The following is a 24,800-nucleotide window of genomic DNA, read 5'->3' as shown; positions in this document are numbered from 1 at the left end:
GATAGATGAGTGGGTGAATTATGGGATGGATGAATGAAAGAGTGGGTAAATGAATGGGATAGATGTATGAATGATTAGATATATGATGAATGTCTGAGTGGGTGGATATATGGGATGGATAGATGATTGGGTAAATGTATGTAATGGAAGGATAGATATGTGAGTGTATAGATAAAGGGATGAATGAATTGGTGCTGGATGGATGGGTAGATGGGTGGTATTGAGCAGCAGACATTGGTTCTAAGGTTAGTGAGCATCTGGAGACTGAGACCAGTAGTAACTTTGCAGAAGTCTTGTGTTGCCTGTCTCACTGTCTCCAAAGCCTCTTTACATTTCCCCTCTGTCTCAAACTCTTACTAGATTCAATACCTGTTCCTGGACATGGTCATCTTCTGAGTTTGACATAACTCTTCATGTGTAAAAAACAGCCCAGACATGTGTCAAATGGTTGCTCTGAGATGTTCTGATTTTCCACAGTGTACACACGCACGCACACACACACACATATGCACGCACGCACGCACGTGCACTCTTTCCTGGGGTTCCGGCCTCAGGTAATTAATTCCTTCTTCTCCCTCTCTTTTCACATAATTTTTGAGGGGAAACTGGCCTTCAAATGCTAACAGGAACAAAAAATTCAGCTCTGGCTCATCACGTTTCATCTCCTTGACCAAAGTTCAGGAGAGATGTGAGCATGTCTAAGGTAAGTTCTGTGGGTTATTTTATTTATTGGGATACTTGTAAGTATTTCTCGTACACAGGGGAGATGAAATGGGACTTTCGGCTGTTTTCACTCAGTCTCCCAGTCCCAGCAGGCTTAAAGTTAGAGAGACATCTCCAATTCCAGAGAGTTGTCCTTTTCCCCCTTGATTTTAAAGAGTTCAATTTCTGGCACTTGCAAACAGAACTTCTGATACATGCCCTCTTATTTTTATATTTGAAATTGAGAAATGACAGGTGGGTGGGGGAAGTTTGGGTCACACTTGGCATTACACAGCACTTCTGGCTCTGCTACAAGGAATTACTCCTATCTGCTCAGGCATATGTGGTGTCAGGGATCACACCGGGTCAGTCATATGAAAGAGAAGTGTTATAACCACTGTACTATCTCTGGGATTCTGCCCTGTTACTTTTCTATGATTACAAATAAAAATGTGTGTTTATTGAACTAAAAGTTTTATTAAGAAGTAAAGAGAAGAGAAAGAGAGAAGAGGAAATTTGACAGAGAAAGGCTTACTCATTCTCAATTGGAATGCAGGCTATTCTCAAATGAAATGCCCAAACATGTGCATTCTTTTTAATATTTTTTTTTAAAGAATTAAAGACAATTGTCAGATAAAAGCTGTCAGGTCAAACCTGCTGGTGTAGCTATGGGGCAAAAAAACTTTTGCAGAAATGAGGTTCGCAGAAGCCACAGGAACCTTCCACAGACACAGACCAAGGGAACCTTCCATAAACATGGGCTGAGGGAACCTTCTTCAGTTACAGGCCGAGGGAACCTTCCACTAACACAGATTAAGAGAATCTTCCACAAACACAGACTTAAGGAATCTTCCAGATACTTGGGCTTCTCCTGCAAGATGTGGCTCCTGTAATTAGCACACTAGTCCCAGGAATCCTGTTCATCCAGGGAGCTGCTCACTGGGCTGGTCTAGCCTGGGAGGGAGGGTGGGGGAAAAGAAGCTGGAAGTTTTTCTGTTTGCTGGGCTGTATGGTAGCTTCATGTGGCTAGCCAGGAACCTTCCTAAAAGCCCACCTTGCTGAGAGGACAGGCCAGATAAGAGTTGTCCTTTGGGGATACTTCTTGCCCTCAGAATGTTGTTAACACCCATTTATCCATTTATCCCATTTATTCCAGCTACCTATCATCCTCCATTTTATTGTTTATTTGTTTTTGTTTTGTGGTCTCCCTGGGCAGTACTCAGGGATGACTTTTGGCTCTGTACTCCGGAATTACTCCTGGTGGTGCTCAGGGGACCCTGAACATTCATCTGTACTCAGGCACCTGGAAGTTTCCATCCTGGTGCATCCTGGTGATAGAAACATTTTTTGAATCCATCCTCCCTCCTTCCCTCCCTCCCTCCCTCCCTCCCTTTTTCTCCTTCCCTCCCACTTCCTCCCTCCCTCATCCTCCCTCCCTTCCTCTCTTCCTTCCTTCCTTCCTTCCTTCCTTCCTTCCTTCCTTCCTTCCTTCCTTCCTTCCTTCCTTCCTTCCTTCCTTCCTTCCTTCCTTCCTTCCTTCCTTCCTTCCTTCCTCAGAGGGATCTGGCTGTGTCCGAAGGTCACAAGTAAGCCAGGGACAGGATGATTGCCTGCTAGTTGGCTTCAAGAGGAAGAACTTAAGGAAGGCTGGGCTGGAAGCCAGAGAAGATCAGAACTCTTCCACAGGCGCAGTACCCCTAATATTCTTGCTGAAGTCCTAGACTCCAGAATAATTAGCAGACACATGTCTGGTTGAAAGTTGCTAAGAATATGGCTGTTTGTCACAGACCTTAAGAGGGAATAGGTACAGTGTTCAGAATGTTTGTTGAAAGAGCAGGGTAGGGCAGTTAGGGCAGAGAAGTTGAAAACGATCACTCTGGATAAGAACTGGGTGCTGAAAGGAGGTAAAGTGATATCCATGATACCACTTCAGTAGCAATATTGCAAATCACAGTCCATAAAAGGAACAAGGAAGAGAGAGAAAGAGAGAAAGAAGTCTACCATTGAGGCAGGCAAGGGAGAGGGCAGGGGGAAGAGTGGGAGGCAAACTGGGGACAAAGGTGGGGAATATGTGCACTGGTGAAGGAACATTATATAACTGAAACTCAATCATAAACAATTTTGTAACTGTATCTCAGTGATTCAATTAAAAAATATTAAAGAAATTTTTGTTGAGTGAAAAAATACCTATTGCCCAGAGATGAAAGGAGATCCCAATGTTGTCATAAAAAGCAGATAGTAGGAACATATCCTTAGTGGCTGGCACATATGCTTTGCACACAGAAGGCCTTGGTTTTATCCCCTTTACCCCAAGATCCTCTGAGTGGTTCAATTTAGGCTGAGAAGGAGAAAGGCACAGACTCAAGCAGCACCACATTGGGGAAGAGAGAGAACTTCACTATTGCATGCAGTGCCAGGGATTGAATACAGGTCTCAGGCACACCAAAGAACCTTGCCACTGAGTCTATTCCCAGCCCAGGAGAGACAGCATGGTGTAGTGGAAACCCAGATACATGCTACAAGCACCTGCGTTCTGCAGAATGACGATGGACAATTTCAAGTTTTTGCTCCAACTTTCTAGGACCAGGGCGAGGTCTATTCTACAGAAATGGAAACAGCTGGGGGTGTCCCTGAAGGGGAGGTGACAGGCACCTATGGTGGCCTATCACCTATTGGGGGCCATCTCCAGCAGTGTTGTGAGTTCTGCAACTTGAAGAATCAGGTTGGGCAATGGGAAACTGCTGTGTCCTTGGGAGACAGCCTGCGGATGCACCCTCCTCTAGGATTGGGAGGTGAGCGAGTGAGGGGCTTCCTGTTTCAACTCTTGTTCAGGCTTCCATTTGTACTCTAGTTGTTCCTATTTTTCCTTTGGGGCTACACTCAGGTAGGACTTGAGCTATGCATAAGGCCATACCTGGTGATATTGGGGGTATAGGGTATCAGCAATGACATAATATGTGCTCTGATGCTTGAACTCTCCCCAGAGCCCCTATTTTCTTGAAAAGCCAGGACCTCATACATGCAAACATGTACTGGACCCCTGACCCACTTCCACAGCACTCTAGCACTTCTTAGGGAACTCAGAGTCCCCACCTGGACTCCTAGTCTTTCTTCTCTTGCTTCCCCGCTCCTATGAGGACCTAATTCACATCCCCATAGGTCTCTGTCCCAGAGGGAGATTGGAGACTTTCTCTATTATCTCCACATGGGAACAGAAGGAAGCAGGATATCCTCACCAAGAACATGTTCAGGGGGCCAGGGAGCACATGAGGGGCTGGCACTTGGGGGTCTAGAGCAAAGCCAGAGGAGCAGGAACAAGGTGCTAGGGAGCTGGGTGAGAACCAACTTTCCTGTGACCCACAGTCACACCCCTGCTCCTGGCCTTGCCTGTTGCCAGGTTGGCAGAGGACGAGCATGCATCAGAGGTACCGGAGGGCTGAGCAGGCTAAAACTGCAGTTACAGGGACCCAGAGCGGACTTTCTTAAGCAAATGGTCCACTCCTGAGAAAAGCTTCCCTGCGCTAGGCAAGCACCATGGCTAACTGCCATGAGATACAAAGGCACAAAGAAACAGGGTGCAGGCCCAGGCTCCCCAAATGGGAGAACTCACTCTGCTCCCTTTATTTTCAAGAGCACTTGAGAATGACAAGAGCCATGTGTGAAGGACTTAGCAGCATCCCTAGCAAACAAAGAGGTGTGAGAACTGGAAGCCACCATGCTTGGGATGGGTCTGCAGGCCCCAAACACTCTTCCTTTGTACCAGTGCTGGATGCTGGATCCTAATGGCAAGATGGTGCCATTTTACCATTTCCAGATGTTCTAATGGTGTTCACATGACACCATTGGTTGGGCAGAAACATGTAGGAATTTGGACTTGGACACTGTTTCCTGGATCCTTGGGCACGTTGATTTGTGAGGTATCAGAGCACTTGGCAAATGATGGAATTTTTTTTGCAAGTTTTTTGGTCACATTCAGTATTTAATAAATTACTTGAGTCTGTCAACATACCATCCTAAAACAGACTTATTAGATGGTTTTGCCCAGGGAAGCTTTGAGCCCCTAGACTCTAGGGCACTGGGATGGACAGGTCTGATCATTACAGTGGGCAGGCTGTGACTAGGTGGACAGGGCTGTGCATTGTATGGGAGAAGCTATATTGTAGTGTGAAGGGCTTTGGGTTGGTGGGCGGGGCTAACCACTACAGTGGGAAGGTTCTGTATGGAGGGGCAGGGCTTTGTGGTGTGGCCGGAACTCAGATTCCGTGTATTAAGGGCCTACTTGACAGACTATTTTCCACTAACTGATGGGTTTGTCTGGATTTAACTCCCTTTTGTCAACACAACTACAATTCTCAGAGAGCTTCCTTTATTTTCTATTTATCTATTTTTTGTTTGTTTGTTTTAGTTTCGGTCTGGGGAGATACTCCTGGCTCTGTGCTCTGGAGGACGTCGTTGCTGCGGGGATCCATGTGGTGCTGAGTATCAAACCTAGTAGCAGCCTTTTGAGCTATTTCTCTGGACCAACAAGCAACTGTTTAATAAGAGAGACAGATAAGTAGATAAAGAATTCAATCAGGGGGCCAGGCCGGGAGATAGTATGGGTGTGCATGCATCTGATCTGAAATCAATCCCTATCACCACATGGTCCCCCGAACATTGGTGAGTGCCTTCTTGGAGGCCCCTGAGCACTGCAGAGATAGTCTGAGTATCCCCAGCATGGCGGGGCTTGTGACCTTGCACTGCACTGCTAAGCCCAACTGGTTCAAAAACCAACCTGTTGGTGTCCCTGGGCCTCCTAAGCCACACTTGGGTGGCTTCCACAAAAATAAAGAATTCAAGCAGAGCTGAGAAGGGTGGGGATGGGGGATGGAGAAAGTGTTGGGCCACACCAGAACATGCTCAGGAATCACTCCTGGATGGGGTGAGGGGAACCATAGAGGATGCTGCGGATAGTATCCTGTGTTGGCTGTATACAAGGCAAAAGCCCTTCCCACTGTACAATCTCTTTGGCCCCAGGGCTAAGAGCTTCTAAAGAAGGAAGTTCTGAACTGGTTGGGCTAAGGAAGAATCTGAAGACCTTGATACAGATGAGAGGAGTAGGGAGGAAGAAGAGAACAGTCGTCAGCATTTGGCATGACAGACACACAAGCCCAGGAAATGGGGTGCCAGCACAGGACGTGGGTGCATGTGCGGGAGGCTGGCCGGGGCATAGTCCTGGGTCCTGTTTGACTGTGGGTGCTTCTGGGCTCACCTGGGCAAAGCCCAAAGCAGCCTTGGCTTGGCTGGAAACCTCTCTGCCTGTGACTTTAGGCTGTGGCCGCCCCATTCCACGAACCCGGGCCCGTTCCCACCCGTCCTGCCCAGGGGAGGAGGAGGAAGCGCCTCTTCGGGCCCTACCAGCCTGGCAGCCACTGCCTGTGCCCTGTTGGCTCTGGCTGCAGCCACCGCAGGCCAGCATGGGGCGAAGCCAGGCTCGCGCCCTCTGTAACCTGATGCTCAGCTGCATCCGCTGGGCGGAGGACCCGTGCCTCCTCCCGGAGCCCCAGGTAGTTGGGGTCGCAGTGACCTTCTCACTCTCCTGCACCCATCAGCACTCCGGAACCACAGTCGGCTGGCCGGGCCAGCGATACAGCACCTACCCCGGGGGATGCACGAGCCCCCGCTTTTTCACCCAAGCCTTATGCATAAAGTCTCTCCTCTTGCCCCCACCCCAGGGGTTTAGCTTCTTTCTTGACCCATCTAGCCCGACCCCCACATCACCCTTCCCAGGCTCTGCTTCGAGGCCAGAGGAGTGATCTAGCTCTGGGCTGGCCACCACCTCCCCCATCGCCCTGATGGATCGGCCAGATCGCAGCCTTTAAGGTGCTCAGGAACCTGCAGTCGGTTCCTTGTAGGGTCAGAGAGTAAATGGGGGAGGGTTTGCATGTCTTGGGGTCCCAGTCACCTGCCAACTCTCGAAGGCGGCTGAGAAAGACCACACTAGGGCTCAGTTCCAGGAAGCTTTATTGAGGGGCGCTGGCACCGGAATCACACAGCATTTTCATGAACTACAAAACACTCTTCTTGACCATTCCTTTTACCCCTTCAAAATGAAACCCTCAACTTCTGGGGCTCCAAACAGGTTGTTGGCTGGTCACCTCCTCTGCCATGAAATTGGGTCAGTGCCCAGAACCTGGGTTTTGTGCTGACACGTGGTTGTCTGTGCACTGAGGCTGGGGGTAGCTGAGCTGCACGTAGACTCAGCTCTCCTCAGTATGTGGAAAAGTTGGGGACAGTGGCTGGCAAGAGGCGGTAGACCCCTGGAGATAAACAGTGCGGGGGATGGGGGCAGGTTAGCCTAGATGGTGATTTGTCTCACAGAGGTGGTCAGCAATGAATGCCTTGAGCTTGCTGCTCTCCTGCTGCTCTCTGGACTTCCCTCACCACTTACACTCTTGGGGGAACCCCTCTTGTCCCAAGCCTCTCCACAGGTCCCCTCACCCTCCTCTTCCACTCTCCAAAACCTTGGTTCAGCTTCCTGCTGTGTCAGATATCATTCCCCAGAAGGGGCTTCCTCACCAACAGCCACAGGTTTCACAATTCCTCCTCTCTTTGCCTTCTGCACCAAAGTCACATTGCTCCTGAGGCTGGAAGGACTGATGAGGACTCCTGGGGATGATAGTCTCTTCCTCTCAAGATCAGGTCACAAACCCCATGGGCCTTCTCTTCCAGTCTCAGTCCTGGCTCCTACCATTTCTTAGCTTTCTCTTTCTCTCCCTCCATGGTGCTCTGGATGTCCAAACCGTTGGAGCTCTCTCTGTTCTTTGGGACAGCTAGAAGAGTGGCTGACAGGGCTGCTGGGTCACCATTGAGCCCATGCACCAGCCTGTCCCCAAAAACAGACTTTTGGTCCATGTCTCTGAAAAGCCCCAACGGAGCGTGCAGGGTTCCTGCGGCGTCCAGGGGAAAGTCTTACATTCTCAGACCATGGTTGGGGCTCCTAACCCCACCTCAGGACTCCCCTAACACCTGGGTGTCGGGGAGTGGACTGGAGAAGGCCTTCTCCAAGCGCAAGGTATTGTATCTGGGGGGTGGGGTGCCAGGCACCTGGGTCCCGGGTGCTGGAGGCAAACGTAGAGCAGAGGTAAAGGTGGGCAAGTCATCGTCAATATCCAGGGCTGGGTTGTCTTGACCCCCAGGGGCACTGGGTGCCTCGGGGCAATGGGGGGCTCGTTTCCGGGCCCACCACTCTTTCATTTTCTGCCATTGGCGGCGAGCAATGATGGAGAAGGAGTCGATGAAGAAGACCTCGATGATCTCGATGACACACACGACAGAACAGCTCATCCACAGGCCCAGCTGGCCACCAAAGTTGGACAAAAGCATCTCAATCTGCCAAGCAAACCAGGACACAAAGTCAGAATGGAGTGTTATCTACCCCAGCCAGGAATCCCCCTTCCCAGGGCAGCCCAAGCTAATCCTGGCCAGGAATAGTGTGGCAAAAGGGATGGGGCAGACTTCCTATTATCGTCTCTCACACTACCCTCTCTGGCCAAGGGCTGCCCTCCTAGCTCAGGCTGGGTCCCCACAAGCAGACTGTGCCCCCAACCATGCAGCAGTAGGTGATTTTGTATCAGGTGCCCCCCAAGGAGCTACTCACACTGTTGGCAGGGCTCTCTATGATGGAGCGCTGGTTCAGGTCTTTGTAGAATATTAAGAGTTTGGCCAAGTCAGTCCTACAGAAATACCAACAAGCAGGGTCCAATAAGTGGGATGTACCAGCCCCTGTGCATGGCGGTCTTAACTCTAGCCTCCAGGCAAACCAAGCTCAAGCTCCATGGTGGACTCAGTACCTCACCTGAGGGTCTCTCTGAGACTGGCTGCTCAGGCCATTTGTTCATTCAAAAAAGTTTTTTGTTTTTTTTTCATATTCCTACCTGGAGCTCTAGTTTATCCACCCCACTCCCCTCCCATGCTCTTCAGTAATCCTTGCCATTTGTGATGATTTGATGACAATCTCAAACAGGAGATAGGCAGGCCAGGAAAATGAGCAAGGTAGGCTGGGCAGAGTGTAATAACAATAAACATAATAGCAACTTGTCTTTATTGGGTACTTCCTGTTTGCACTCACTAATCCAAAGAACCTTTTGTGAATTCCTTCACTTGCTTCTCCCCACTACACTGTGAGAGAGATGTGTGCCTCTCTTAATCATCCCTGGGAGAGATGTGGAAACCATATCACATATTAGTGCAGAAATTTACCCATTTGGTAATTGGCAGAGCCACTGTAAACATCCTTAGAGTCTCACATCAAAAATCCTAAAACTGGGCCGGAGAGATAGATGGAGGTAAGGCATTTGCCTTTCATGCAGAAGGATGGTGGTTCGAATCCTGGCATCCCATATGGTCCCCCATGCCTGCCAGGGACAATTTTCTGAGCACGGAGCCAAGAGTAACCCCTGAGCACTGCCGGGTGTGACCCCCCCCAAAACAAACAAACAAAAAAGTTCCTAAAACTGCCTCTGGAAAATCCATCCTAATTTCAATGGGACAGAGGGTCATCAGCTGTGTCATCTACTATGGCAGAATTAAAGGTTTGCTGTTGCCCCAACTTGCTATATTTTGGGAAGATTTGGACATCATGGGTGACTGTGGTGGAATTAGGTTTGAGCAAGGAGTCACCCCTTCACAAAACGTGACTTAAAGAGTTTTCCATTGATAATGCAAAGTCTATCACCAGATTATAAACTCTGTAGTATCCCCAGACCCCCTGCTCCTAGACCCAGTGCTTCCCACAATGCCTGGTGCCTAGTGAATTGTCAATGAATATGGAAGGCCAAGGCCAGCGCCAGGCATGGTTGGAGAGAGCATAGTCAGGAAGTCGAGGTCAGAGAGCATAGCCAGAGAACTGTGAGTTTCTAGGATCAGCTCTCACTCTTCTACCTCTTTCTTCATCCCAATTAGGTCCTAAACTCTGAAGTTTAAAGTTTAAACTCTGAAGAGTTTATAGTCCCTTGGGAACAAATTGGTAAATGGAAAAAATCAAATGGGAGTAGATGAAACAAGTTTCAAAGGAAGAGTTTCCCAACAGGGTCAAGACACTAGACCATGAGTCATACCTCCTTGAACCAGGAGCAGAGCTAGAAAAGCTAAGATTGCATCCTTGGGGTTAGTAACAAAGCTGACTCCCTGATTTGGGGGGGGGGGGCTTGGGGAGTGGAAGGGGATGAACAATCAGGAGGAGCCCGATGACTATAAATATCACCAGACTGCCAGTCAGCCTGATAGCATCTGCCTCAAAATTGGTGCTACATCACCCCCTCTGTCTTATTGTTTTCTATTCATTGAGGCGTCATGGTGGGGAAAAAGTATTTTTATACTGTGCATCCAAATATTGCACAAACCCAACCCCAGACTTGTCTCATGAGATGAATAAATAAAATAAGTCCTGACTGAGAAAAAGAAAAATAGAAGAAAGGAGAAGGCTTGGCCCAGGAGGTAAGCAAGGAGTTGTGTATGGGCGCAGGAGAAAAGTTACTCACTTGTTGAGCTTTTTCTTGATTTGTCGTCCTTGGTCCCAAGTGAGAACAGACAGCAGCCATTTCTGTGGTAGAGAAAGGAGAGGCCTGGGGGAAGCGTGGAGTGGCCAGGGCTAGCCCAGAGACCTTCCCACAGCAGCTGACCTGGGCCTTTGGAGATGCTGGTCCCCAAGAATATGGTGAGATTCCATGTTGCAGGGTACAGGCAACAGGAAGAACTTACCTCTGAAACCCCAGAGGGCCACTGGGCCAGGCTGGTAGTCAGCGTCCACTCCTTAAAGCTGCAGGGAAACAGGGTGTGTGAGTGGTGACCCTTCCAGGCCCTAGCCTACCTTCCCTCTGCCCTAGAGGTGCTCCTCACCTGCAAGCTTCCTGGCATACAGATTGGCAGCCCAGCTCCTCCCGGACGAAGGCCTGGTGAAGCTGGTAGTAGCAGTACACTGAGGGTTAAGGCAGAGGATTGCATGAGCTTGGGACCCTTCATGGAGGAGTCTCCAATGGTGCCCCCTGCACCTCCTTTGAATGATAGCTGAATCTTACTTTCTCCAAACCCTGATTCTGTACGAGCCAGTGGCTAGAGGCACAGGAAACTAGGGTTTAGTTTGAGACTAGACTTGGGTTACTATCAAGTTCTGCAACTCCTAGTCTGTGTGACCTTGGGCAAGTTGCTCTTCCTTTCTGAGCCACAGTTCCCTGTCCTAGGGATGGATCTAAACATCTGGGGTTGATTAGAGAGAGAATCAAGGTTTTAGCACAGGTTGGGAAGGTTGAGAGCAGGCAGGGGTAAGGCCCTGGGAGGCTCGCCTCTGGAGGTAACTTACTCCAGTTGGGGTGCTGCTGGTAGTTGCAGTAGTTGGCTGCTGGGGGCAGAGGCTGGCTGTACTGGGCACACCCACATTTCTCCACCATCTTGGTTTGGAAGCAGGAGTGCAAACAGATCTGCAGGAAAGGACCCAGACCTTCCTTGTATCCAGGTGCCAGGGATCACCTGGACCACTTCCCTCCTTCCATCTGCCCCCATTATGGCTGCCCTTCCAAATGGACTCTGCTAGAATATTTCTTAAGAATTTAGGCTGATTCGGACAGAGAAGGTGTCACTATGACAATGATAGCTGGAAATGATCACTCTGGCAAAGAACTGGGTGCTGAAAGGAGAGAAAGTGATACTCTTCCAGTAAAAATATTGCAAGTCATAGTGTCTAAAAGGGAAAAGGAAGACAGAGAGGGAGAGAGAGAGAGAGAGAGAGAGAGAGAGAGAGAGAGAGAGAGAGAGAGAGAGAGAGAGAGAGAGAGAGAGAGAGAGAGAGAGAGAGAGAGAGAGAGAGAGAGAGAGAGAGAGAGAGAGGAAAAGTGACTGTCAGAGACAGGCTTGGGCAGAGGGTACTGAGGGGAAACTAGGGATATTGGTGGCAGCACTCCATATGGTCCTCTGAAAACTGCTAGGAGTAATTCCTGAGGGCCAGGAGTAAGCCCTGAGCATTGCTGGATTGCCTTCCCTCCAAAAGAATTTAGACTGAGACATGGATACAGGCTCAGCTAGAGGAATTTTTCTCCAGTCAGGAGAGGGAGGCCAGAGGTAATGTGGGAAAATCGAGCACATGCCAAAACCAGAGAAACAAACACCATCAACCTCATCACTCCAATGCTTGAGCTTTTGTGCTGCTCCAAGATCCTGCACACTAAGAGTGTAAAAATAAAGGGCAGGTGCCAAAGTGATAGAATAATGGGTAAGGTGCTTGCCTTGCACAAAGCCAACCTGAGTTCAATCTCCAGCATTCTATATGGTTTCCTGAGGCTACCACAAGTGATTCCTGAGTGCAGAGCCAAGAATAATCCCTGAGCACCACCAGATGTGCCCCCAAAACAAAAGCAAGTAAACATACAAACAAATACAAAGGTCAGGGAACCTAAAGACTGGCAACTTTGAGTTTGGATTTGCCTCCTCCCAGCTGTAAGACCTCAGGCAAGTGATTTAACATCTCTGGTTTTAATTTCTTCATATTTTAAATAAGCATCTACTACCTCTTCCAGGAGGTTATTGTATGAAATTAATCATAACACATATGTTTTTATAATGTATATATATCAAGATGCATGTGTTTAGTGTTTGCACACAGAGCTGCTCAAAATAATACTCTCCCATGTCTTTCCAAGGAGCCAATACATATGTGTGTGACTTTGTTTTGTTTGGGGATTTTGACCCACACCCAGCAATTTTTAGGCCTTACACCTGGCTCTGTGCTCAGGAATCCCTCCTGGTGGTGCTTGGTGACCATATGTGGTGCCAGGGATTGAACCAGGGTCATCCTCATGGAAAGCCAGTGCCTTAAGCCCTAGTCTTGAATTTTGGTTTCTTTCTTTCTTTCTTTCAGGCAAACATTATCTGATTAGTAGGTTTTTATCTTTTTTTTTTTTTTTTTGGTTTTTGGACCACACCCGGCGGTGCTCGGGTTACTCCTGGCTGTCTGCTCAGAAATAGCTCCTGGCAGGCACGGGGGACCATATGGGACACCGGGATTCGAACCAACCACCTTTGGTCCTGGATTGGCTGCTTGCAAGGCAAACGCCGCTGTGCTATCTCTCCGGGCCCAGGTTTTTATCTTTTGATGCCCATATCCCTACCCTCCTCAGATATAAGTTGGGGGATCATGTGTAGGGGAGGAGAGTCCTCTGGCTCCACTAGGGTGCTTTCCTGGGGGTAGTATCTGGGAGGAGGTGAGATAAAAATGCATCCTCTGGGGTTGGAAACCAGGCGGGGCCCTGATGTAGAATGTACCCGAAGAAGCCAGGGGCTATTGAACACTCAGATGTGGCAATGGGGACCCTTCACCCACTGTGAAGCTATGGAAACACTCACAACAGACAGGCTTAGTTTCCCACAGAGGCTGGATGGACATCTGGGTTTTCTTGTGAAATACTGTGACTTTTTACATCACCTGGGCCAGAAAAACCTGATGCCTTTGGTCATTCACTCTTTCTCCTATTCTGGGAGGCAGGGGCAGGTAGAGGGGTATGGCTAAAATCACTTTCCCCAGGCCAGTGGAGGGGTGAGGGGACACTGGCCCCCTCCCAGATGGTTCTATTCCTTCTGTGTGGAATGGGCGGATCCAACTCTATCTATTATATGTTCCAGACAATCTCACGGCCTCAGTGCAGCTCTGGTTACAGGCAGACTGACAAGGACCGGAACCAACTGGCATATTTGTTCCTGAGAACTCTGGATGAGCCCCGAGTTCCTGCTCTCAGACACACCCGGGGGACACAGGACTTGGTGTCCTGGGTCCCAGCCACACCCCACAGCCTACCTGCAGGGAGTAGGCAGCGTTGTAGATGTTCTTGATGGGCACATCGCTTCCGTCCACAGTGCACTGGCTGTAGGGCTCACTCAGCTTGAAGGACTCGGTCTAGAATCACAGAACAGTGTTGGTCTCAACCCCAAGGTAACCCCTGGGAGTCATGGAGTGATCTCCCCCCCCCCTACTTTTTTTAGGTGCCAGGGATTGAATACACATTAAATCATGTCTGCAAGGGGTTGCCAATGGCCACATCCCAGCCTCTTGGATACAAATTTATTGAGCTCCCAGTTGCCCTGGAGAGACAGTGGAATCAGCTGGGATGATGTGAACATAGACTCTGTGCTTACTTAGCACATTTACATTCTAGAAGCCAGAGTGATAATACAGTGGGTAGGCTATTTGCCTCAAAGGCAGCTGGCCCTGGCTTGTACTCCAGCACTCCTTTTGCCCCATATGGTCCCCAGAACCCACCAGGAGTGATGCCTAAGCATAGAACCAGGAGTAATTCCTGGGTATCACCAGGAGTGGCACACACACACACACACACACACACACACACACACACACACACAAATTTACATTCTAAGGGTGCAGACAGACTAGATGGAGAGCAAGTTTGAAATGACAGTTTTTCCAAGAGAGGGATCAAGAAGGATTAGGCAGCAGGAGCAGCAGATGCTGAAGGCAGTAGAAGGCCAGAGTGGCTGGATTGTAGCCAAGGAGGTGAAGTTGCTAGAAGGTCACAGGACATCTATGGCCCTAAGTCCCCATCTTCTGTGTTGAGCTGAGGAATCTGCATTTGATTTTCAGCATAGTGTATGGTAGGAGAATTGAGGAGGAAGGCAGGAGAATCTGAAAGCATAGCAGTGACTGGACAGGACAGGGAGGTCTTGCCATGGAGAAAAGACTCTCTGAGCCCTCACTTCCTACTTTCTGGTCTTCTGTTTCCAGAAGTTGACTTGGGTTTGTTTTAGTTTTGAGACTACATCCAGTTGTACTAGGGCTTATTTCTGGCTCTGCACTCAGGGATCACTCTTGATTGATGGGGGACCATATGTGGTGCTGAGAATCCAAACCAAGTTGGTCATGTGCAAAGCAAGAGTCCTACTGCTGTACTATCTATTGCTTTGGCCCCTTCAGAAGTTAACTTGAAAAGTGAGAGAGACAGAGACAAAGAACAGAAGGTCCAGCAAGTAGTGTGGAAACCATATCCAAGGAGGAAAAAAAATGACATTATATATGGTTCCTGATTAATTTGAAACCTGATTAAATGATGCTTTGCTGAGTTCAGCTTTGGCAATGTGTTACTATATAATAAACATAAAAAAAAACAATAAGAAGATAAAACAAAAGAGAAAAATCACAAGCTTAAAGGAAGAATAAGAATATAAATTGTGGGCCTGGAGAGATAGCACAGCGGCGTTTGCCTTGCAAGCAGCCCATCCAGGACCTAAGGTGGCTGGTTCAAATCCCAGTGTCCCATATGGTCCCCTGTGCCTGCCAGGAGCTATTTCTGAGCAGACAGCCAGGAGTAACCCCTGAGCACCGCTGGGTGTGGCCCAAAAAAACAAAAAAAGAAAAAAAAGATTTATGCCTGTTGTGCACAAAGCCCCAGTTTAAACCCTTGATAGCAAAACCACTGGTAGTCCCTAATTCTGCATGAAGTTCCCTCCATAAAAAAAAAGAACAAAAAATAAAATAAAATAAAATAACACACCCCTGTAAATGAAAAAAACTAGTAACAAAAATCATGAGAAAGAGAGTTGGAGGAGGGGGCCGGGCGGTGGCGCTGGAGGTAAGGTGCCTGCCTTGCCTGCGCTAGCCTAGGACGGACCGCGGTTCGATCCCCCGGCGTCCCATATGGTCCCCCAAGAAGCCAGGAGCAACTTCTGAGCGCATAGCCAGGAGTAACCCCTGAGCGTCACAGGGTGTGGCCCAAAAACCAAAAAAAAAAAAAAAGAGAGAGTTGGAGGAATAAAAGGAGTTAAAATTTTCCCTGGGAGGGGCTGGAATTATAGCACAGCACATAGGGCATTTGCCTCATACCCCTGGTTTAATTTCAGCATCTCATATAGTTTCTGGAGCCTGCCAGGAGTAATTTCTGAGTTCAGAGCCAGGAATAACCTCTGAAAGCCACCAGATGTGGCCCAAAAACCAAAACAAAAGATAAAGAATTTCCATGCACACTCTTAATGTTTGTTGCAGTCACAGTAGCCAGAATCTGGAAACAACTCAAATGTTCAAAAAACAGATGAGTGGATAAACTTAATATATACTATGGTATATATGGTATATACATAATGGAATACTATGCAGTTGTTAGAAAAAATAAAGTCATGAAATTGCTTCTACCTGAATCTGAATGTGGAGAATATTGTGCTAAGTGAAATGAATCAGAGGGTTAGACACAGAATGCTTGCACTCATTTCTGTGCTATAAAAACAAATAGCATGATATTAATATCCAGAGACAAAAGAGATGAGAGCCAGGATTACCAGTATGAAGTTTTTCACAAATAGCAGTGAATACAGTAGGGTAGAGAAGGGACCGCTATGACAATGATAGTTGAAATGATCACTCTGGAGAAGAATTGGGTGTTGAAAGGAAGGAAAGGCATGATGCCTCTTTGGTAACAATATTGCAAGACACAGTATCTAAAGGAAAAGAGGAGAGAGAAAGAGAGAGAGAGAAAGAGAGAGACAGATGTCTGCCACAGAGGCAGGCAGAGAAGGCAGGAGCGGGGAGGGGAAGGAAAAACTGGGGATATTGGTGATGGGCAATGTGCACTGATGAAGGGTATTGGATATTGCATGGTTGACACTAAATTATTAACAACTTTGTATATCATAGCAATTCAATTAAATAATTTATTGATTTAAAAATAAAGAATTTCCACGCAGGTGGAAAGAGTCAACATCTCAAGTGGCCATAATCTCTTTCTGTTTGCCTTGTGATTCATCTGCCCATGTTTCCCTCAATTAACTGCAAGGACCTCAAGGGTGACTGACAGGACTCCGTGTAGAGCACTGACCTGTGGGTACACGTGAAGGGGGCAATAGCTACCTGCTCCCATGAGTCTCAAGGGCATCCATCAGGCCATATCTCAGAAGGCGATGCCCCTGGATAGCCAGCCAGTGGACAGGTGGACAGACGTCTGCACATATGCCCACATATGCCCACTCCTGCCCTTCTCAGAAACAAGAGCCCTTCAGAATGACAGGTCATGCCTCACATAGCCAGGTACCACACCAATCGAGGCCACATGCCAAGGTGGGGGTTGGCACTGAAAGGGCAGAGATTCCTGAAGTGCTTCTCTCTAGGATTCCCCAACTCAGTATACCACCCCTGTAAGCTGATCCAAGCAGCAGGCAGAGGGGTTCAGCCCCTTTGAGTTCCCAGGTGTTTGCCAGCTGCCTTCAGAGACTGGGGCCCCAGCAGTGGCTCAGAGGGGGGAACCTGGTGTTGGGCAGATTGAGTCTGTCCGGCCAACTGTGGGCCTGCAGGGCTCCCACTCTGAGAACCAACCTGTGGGGTCACTTCTAGGAAAGTGATCATGAGAAGTGATTTTGATTTTCATGCTGTGTGGATATTCAATGGCCCTTTACTCCATAATGATGCTGCAGAACTAGGAGTTCCAGGTTTATGCAGGCAACTTCCCTAAGTGGCGTGGGGAGCCTGGAAGCAGGTGGAGCAAATGGGTGTTTTACGGCAGTTTTGAGGATAAAGGTCTTTTTAGAGTCTCAAAGCCTCACTGATGGGTGCACATGAGTAGTCTCTCTCCCTCCCTTCCTCCCTCCCTTTTCTTCCCTCTCTCCATCTCTTTCTCTCTTTTTCTTTCTTCCTCTCTCTCAGAAACATTTTGACTGTCTCACTGATCCCAAGAGACATAATGTATGTATGTATGTATGTATGTATGTATGTATGTATGTATGTGTGTATGTCACAGAGAGAGAAAGAAAGTATGCGTGTGTGTGTTCTAGGTACTTAATTGTATACCTCTCTGTTCACACATAGATCCTGCATGTATGTGGCACATGGGTGTGTCTGTGTGAGAAGCAGGACCCATTTCCATCATATAGGTCCTATCTACTTTCTTCTGAGAACCCAAGGGAGGAACGTAGCTACTCAGAAGACCTCAGCGGGCCTCCTGGAAGGTGTGACCCCCCTGCTACCCCACTCCACCCTCAAAGCCCTGATGACTGTGTGAGGTCCCCTCCCAGGTGGATTATAGGTACTTGTAACTTATGCTTTCTTTTGTTTTGATTTCTTTGAGAGGGAGTGTTGGGCCACACTCAACAATGCTCAGGGCTTACTCCTGGCTCTGTGCTCAGAGCTTAGGAATTAAATCGAGGTTGGCCCGTGCAAGGCAAATGGCTTAACCTTTATATTATTCCTCAAGAGCCATTCTTTTGTTTGTTTGTTTGTTTGTTTTGCTTTGTTTGTTTGTTTTTGAGCCACACCCATTGATGCTCAGGGGTTACTTCTGGCTATACACTCAGAAATGGCTCCTGGTTTGGGGGACCATATGGGATGCTGGGGATTGAATTGATGTCTGTCCTGGATCAGCTGCGTGCAAGGCAAATGCCCTACCACTGTGCTATCACTCCAGTCCCTCTTTAAAAAAAAAAATATTGTAATAAGGGCCAGAGTGATAGCACAGCAGTATTTGCCTTGCATGCGGCAGATCTGAGATAGATGTGGGTTCGATCCCCGGGATCCCATCTGATTCCCCTGAGCTTGCCAAGAGTGACTTCTGAGCACATTGTCAAGAGTAACCCCTGAGCGCCAACAGGTGCGGCCCAAAAACAAAAGAAAAATTAATTTTCTATAATAAATTATAGAATTATAGAAACTATTTTGGATATGACAAAGTTTATAACTAAAATTATAAAAAGAAAAAAATAAAATTATAAAAATAATGACAAATATACAAACTGAGGACTTATTAGCTACCTGAAGGAAGTAAATTCTATCTCTACTCCATAGGAAGAAACTAATGTGTTCAAGCATTACATAAAGTAAGTAGGAGAAAACAGTGCCGTATTTGACCTCTAGGAGGGAAAATCCTCAATAAATACAATGACGATAAAAGAAAACAGATTTTTCACTAAGTAAACATTTGGTAGTTCTGCATGCAAAATTGGAGTAGCATAAAGAAAACGAAAAAGAAAGTATAAACGAGGGAAGTTATTTGCAGCATCTATGGAAAGTAGTTGGGCCTATTTTCCCACCATGCAAAGCCTACATCCTGGTCCTTCAAGCCAAGTCTCCAATTCCAGTACTTTTAATTTATACATTTAAAAGTAAGAGATCAATGCTACATTTCTAAAAAAAAAAACAGGGATGTTACAAAGACAAGCAAAACCTTCCCTAGTCCCTTCTGATTTTGCTTCACATTTATTTTTACTTCTCTTTACATCCCTTTTCTCAAAAAGTATCAAATAATAACCCAGGCTTTGGAATACCTAACACTTCAAACTGATGTAAAGTCTAAGTACTTTACACCAATGACCTCAATGAATTTGTTAGTTTGTTCTTCATTTCAGTGGTGCCAGGAATAACACAACATGCATGACAAGTACCCCCTACCACTGAGCCATATTCCTGGCTCCCAATTAAGTTATCAAATCCTCATCAGCCTCAGAAGTAACATTATTCTAGTCATTCCAATTGTACAGCTGAGACAGAAATTAAACAAGCCAAGTACAAAGCTGGGGTTTGAATTCCAGTGGTTGGGCTCTAGATTTTGGGCACCTCTTCCCTGGGGCCTATGTGGGGTGGAGACAGACAGAGAGAGAGAGAGAGAGAGAGAGAGAGAGAGAGAGAGAGAGAGAGAGAGAGAGAGAGAGAGAGAGAGAGAGAGAGAGAGAGAAACACAGAGAGAGAAACACAGAGAGAGAAACACAGAGAGAGAAACACAGAGAGAGAAACACAGAGAGAGAAACACAGAGAGAGAGAAACAGAGAGACAGAGAGAGACAGAGGCAGAGAGAGACAGAGACAGAGAGAGACAGAGACAGAGACAGAAACAGAGAGAGACAGAGACAGAAACAGAGAGGGAAAGACAGACAGAGAAGACTGGGCATGGTTTTTAGAAGAGCGAATACAGGGGGTTGGCCACGTTGATCACTTCTCCCCCTGCCCAGCTCTAGTTCCTGGCTCCACACCCCATGGCTCACTTCCTTGTCTTCCATTCACAACTTGGCCTATTATACTGTGGTTTCTGTTCCGCCTTGTCCACTGAATACTGCTCAGCAAAGAACATTGGTGACTTCTTGGCTGCCAAGCCCAGAGAACACCTTTGACCCTTTATCTTTCTTACCTTCACACCTGCATTTGGTACCTTGGTGCTTACCTTCTTTGACCTATTTCATACCATCTCTCCTCTCTCTCTCTCTCTCTCTCTCTCTCTCTCTCTCTCTCTCTCTCTCTCTCTCTCTCTCTCATGTTTTTGCTTCTATCTCTCCATTTTTTCAAACAGAAAAATCTTAAGTCAACTTTAAGGATAAAGAGCTCAATTGTAAATTTCAGACTAAAAACTAATTTTAGCAGAAGTAAATTTTAGACTAAAAACAAGCTCTACCTCAATGACCAACCAATTATCCCCACAAACGTTACTCCATTGTTTCAACTCCATTTTCTACCATTACCCCAACACTAAAGTATTAATAGAAGAAATGAATCAAGCAGATGCTATATAGATTGACTGGCAGCTATGCTGGCACACAGCTGACAGTAGACACTTGAATTATTATCATTGCTTTCATCATACATTTATGAAGAATTTTGAACTTCATAGTGTGTGTGTGTTTTTAGGGAGGTACAATCAGCAATGATCAGGGGTTACTCCTTGCTCTGCATTCAGGAATCACTCTTGATGGTGTTTGGGGAACAATAGGGAATGCCAGGGATCTGGGTGTGCAAGGCAAACATCTTACCTGCTCTGGTGCCTGTAGTATTTTTTGTGTTTTCTTTTTTCATACAAATAAAACCACATTTTATTTTAATTTTGGATTTCTTATTTGGATATTCTAATTTGGATTTCTTATTTGGATATTATTATTTTGGATTTCTTACTCAGAAAATAATATCTGTAGGGTTAATTTCCAAGTGTTTGAGGTTTTGTCCATTTCCTCTTGAGCTTAATTCCCATTTTTAAAAAATTGTGGTTTGAGAGATCTCTCTCTCTTTCCATTCCCTTTCTACTCAGCCCTTAAGCATCTTCTAGTGCCCCAGGTCTTAGGGGATAGAATTCATGTCTATATCTAGAACTATCCTTGATGGTCTGTTCTCTCTACCACTGACTTTATTCCTGAGTCCCAGAGTCCTAATATCCTCTTGCTGGATTTTTTTTCCAGGCCACACCCAGTGATGCTCAGGGGTTACTCCTGGCTATGAGCTCAGAAATCACTCCTGGCTTGGGGGACCATAAGGGATGCCAGGAGAATTGAACCACAGTCTGTTCTCGGCTAGCATGTTTAAGGCAGATGCCTTACCACTTGCAACCGCTCCGGTCCCTGCTTGCTAGATATTTTTACCGGTATTTTCTAAAAATACAACTTGGGTATGTTCTAAACTAATGCAATTGTCTTTCCCTCATACTTTTCTCTTCTTGTCTAGTCCTTAATTCTGTCCCATATCTCCATCCAGAATTTTCACATTCATTCCTCTTCCCCAAGCTTTGTATCATGACTCCAATGGTCAGGTCTGTTTTGGAGTATGTGTTCTTATCCCCACCACCACTGTTTCAGGGGAAGGACTTGGCATTTCTTTCTAGCTTTCTTTTTGATTATACCTCCATCAATTTAATTCTTCAAAAGGGTTTATTATAGGACTTAAGTTCTTTCTATGACACTTTTGTAAGTGCAAAGTATTCTTTAGACTAATTCTCCCTGACACAATCTGGCTGATACTTTCCTTCAAAACTCCATTGGCTAGAAAGTCTCCACAGTTTCTGTATATGCATCCATTCATTAATCTATCTACTCACTCATCCATTGACTAATTCATCCATCCCATCCATCTCATCCTGTACCCACACATCCAGCTAGCCAACCATCTACTTATGCCATCACTCATTCATCTAGCTCATCCATCTATATGTCCATTCATTCCTTCACTCACTAATCTATTCATTTTTTAATCTATCTATCCACTCATTCATCCATCCATCCATTCAGTCATTCATTTCTTCCTTCACACATTCATTCATTTTTTTACCCACCAACAAATCCATGCATTCATTTAACAATCTTTACTAAATATCATTCTAAGAACTGAGCCTGAGAACAAGATGGAAGCAGTCCCTTTTCTTACAGAGCTGAAGAAACCTATAGCAAAAGTGTGTTGTTCTTGAAGATGAAATCTTTGAAGGTAGGTGCTGTGCTGCCTTCAATTTGTCAGAGCGAGTACTTCGGACATACAGTTCCCCAACAAATATAAAAGATTTAATGACCATTGGCCTTCCCAATAAAGTCTACCAGAGTAACATGCCTATTGATAGATAAATAAAAATTAATTTAGGAAGGAAGTCTAGTTTGTTTGGACTTATTCTTAGTGACCCCCTGATGACCTCTTAGTAATCCCTGGTTTTGTTGTTGTTCTAAATACTCATAAATCAGGACTAAAGCTGACTGGCCCTGCTCTGTGGCTTTGATTTTGTATATCTCAAATTAGGTGTAGCAGCAAACCCACCCAAGTCTTTGTTTACCCACTATTGGACAAAGAGAACATTAGCTTAATAATGTATTGGGAATTTCTTTTCTTTTTTTTTCCGGGTTTTGGGGCCATACCAGTGATGCTCAGGGGCTAGATCACTGACCCTATGCTCAGAGATCACTCCTGGTGGGGTCCAGGTAGATCATATGGGGTGCTGAGAATAGAACCTGGGTCAGCTGCACATAAGGCAAGCATCCAACCTGCTGTACTCTCTTCAGCCCCTGTACTGGGCATTTTTAAGCACAGTGAAGAAGGCCAGAGGTGAAAATATCTTTAATTCTTATATATTTCTGAACTCTTGTTTTCATGTTAACTGTGAGAAGAGCAGGAAATATGAAAGAATGGGTGGGAAGGATGTCTTAGAATTTTCAGGATTTTCCTCACAATTCAGTTTAAACTACCTGAGAAATGTCAAATTTTGAGGCTCAGATCCAGCAAGGAGTAGAGAAATCAATGAGCCAGCTCCTTTGCAGAGATATGGTATTCCCAAAGCCTTTTCAAACAAGAGTTTGGGCAGGCTGGGGTTCAAGATTTTTTTTTTCTTGTACAATCACCAATAACATAATCTATGCTGGGACATGACGCTTTGCCTTTTGAAGCTAACATTGGATATTGGACAAAGACCTTACACCACATGCCTTTTTGAGGGGACCTGGCTGCCAGACCACTAGGCTTATGTTTTTCTCTTGCCAAGGCTGCCCTTTGATGGACCACAGGAGCCACTAGAGACACATAATTCTTCTAGAATACACCATTACAGTTCATTTCTGCTACCTCCAATCCAACATCACTTCCTCAGAATCACATTCCTAGAACTACACTCATCTGACCCAGATTTTCAAACTCTGAGCTGGGTTCCACCTAAGATGCACCTACCCACATGGATTTCTTCTTTCTCACTCTTAGAGTGACTATAATGACTTCTTGGGGGAATTTCTGACTTGTTGTCAGTCCTCTGTTGAACCCTTAAGTTCCACCAAGACAAGAAATAGAATCTTCCAGACAAGGTGGCCCTGTTCTACCTTAAAGACTAACTTAAAGGGACACTCAGTAAAATACTTGCTGCCTGGATACACTGTGAACAGTCATGGCTCCCAAGACCAGCCTCGGGAGACACAACTTCATAGCCAAGCAGATGAGGTCATCATCTCTGGCTGTGCCCAGCCTTTCATTTCCTTCTCATGTGACTTTCTGTTGGAGAGATGATTCTGTCTCAGCTTATCCTGAATAACATCTGTCCCTAGAACTGGGGCTCCTGCTTATGTGAGACCCTGGAATTTGCTCACAGCATAAATCCTCAGGCTCATCTCTTAGAGATCCTGAGTCTAAATTGGTCTCAGGTTTGGAAACCAGTGTCTTGAGGGTGAACCTGTGAGGTTCTGTGTTACATTAAGTTTGGGAAGGAGTGTAAATAGACAATCCTCAGGATTTCTCTCCACAAACAGCATGGAAAATGCTCTGAAGAAGGACTATCCATTAACATTCATTTGGTGGTAGTTTTAAGGGTTATCTTGTGGGGGTACACTCAGCTGTGCTCAGGGCTTACTCCTGCCTTGGTACTCAAGGGTCACTCCTGGCAAGGATCAGGGGATCCTATGGAGTTCCGGGAATTGAACCCAGGCCATCTGTGGGCAAGGCAAGCATGCTGCCCATTGAACTATCATTAGGGCCCCTTAGTCCACATTCTTGTCATACATGGTCTTTTGTTGTTTTTGTGGAGACTCCATTTCTTTTCTTTTTAAATATTAGGCCACACCCAGCAGGGAGTGCTCAGGGACTACTTCTAGTTCTATGCTCAGGGATCACTCCTGGTAGAGTTTGCAGGAAATCATATGTGGTGCTAGGATTGAATCCAGGTCATTGCATGCAAGGCAGACATCCTACCTGCTTGCTCAGGTCCTGAAACTGGAATAGAAAACACTGTTCTCTGGAAGCCTTTAGCTTGGGTAAAACCCTGTTGGTGGAAGTTCGGAGGAACAGCTCCTCTGACTTCCTGCTGATGAGACTATAAATTTCTCCCATCTCTCGCTGAAGGGTAGTGTGTCCAGCCTACTAAGGAATAATGAGGAAACACCCTTCACCATGACTTCCTGGGTACGGGAAACTGATTCCAGAACTCACTCACACAGTGGAATACTCTGGGTTGTTGAGGAGAGAGAGATTGCTCTGTGAGCACTAATAAGGAATTGGGTCCAAGTTATAGCATCCAGTAAGAAATGAGGCAGAGCATGTAATGCCCAGAAGGAGAAATGCTTGTCGCTACACTTCCATCCCTAGGAGAGAATGATGCCCTCGCCAAGGCACACAACTAGCACTGGTAGTGTCCATGGGGAAATAAGAAGTGACTAGAAGTCTGAATTAAAAAGGAGATTTATCTGCATAATATACTGCTGGGTTTGTAACTGGGGTCCAGAATCAGCAGCCAGACCTCTCTCTTTCCATAGAAGTGACCCCTGGAGTTACTTAGAAGACTTAGGAGTTACTTAGGTTTGGTAACATGCAAGCAAGTGTCTTACCCTGAGGTACTAACTCTGGTCCTTAAATAAGTTCTTATTAGTGATTCCATA

The 24,800-nt window shown here is 46.4% G+C and overlaps 1 protein-coding gene across 1 annotated transcript in view; it reads right to left on the bottom strand.

Annotated features, from left to right (window-relative positions):
- Positions 1–7,692: 7,692 nt before the first annotated feature.
- The window catches only part of SCNN1G (sodium channel epithelial 1 subunit gamma), a 30,027-nt gene continuing 12,919 nt past the window's right edge, over positions 7,693–24,800 (bottom strand). The window contains exons 6-12 of the mRNA XM_049789515.1: positions 13,526–13,624; positions 11,042–11,159; positions 10,582–10,660; positions 10,444–10,501; positions 10,224–10,285; positions 8,342–8,417; positions 7,693–8,073 (exon numbers count right to left, since the gene is read on the bottom strand). Of these exons, the coding sequence (XP_049645472.1) occupies positions 7,693–8,073; positions 8,342–8,417; positions 10,224–10,285; positions 10,444–10,501; positions 10,582–10,660; positions 11,042–11,159; positions 13,526–13,624 (873 nt within the window). The remainder of the gene's footprint in view (positions 8,074–8,341; positions 8,418–10,223; positions 10,286–10,443; positions 10,502–10,581; positions 10,661–11,041; positions 11,160–13,525; positions 13,625–24,800) is intronic.

Source organism: Suncus etruscus, chromosome 15 (assembly GCF_024139225.1).
Source record: "Suncus etruscus isolate mSunEtr1 chromosome 15, mSunEtr1.pri.cur, whole genome shotgun sequence".
NCBI classification, from domain to species: Eukaryota; Metazoa; Chordata; class Mammalia; order Eulipotyphla; family Soricidae; genus Suncus; species Suncus etruscus.
This window is presented reverse-complemented; position numbering and strand designations above follow the sequence as displayed.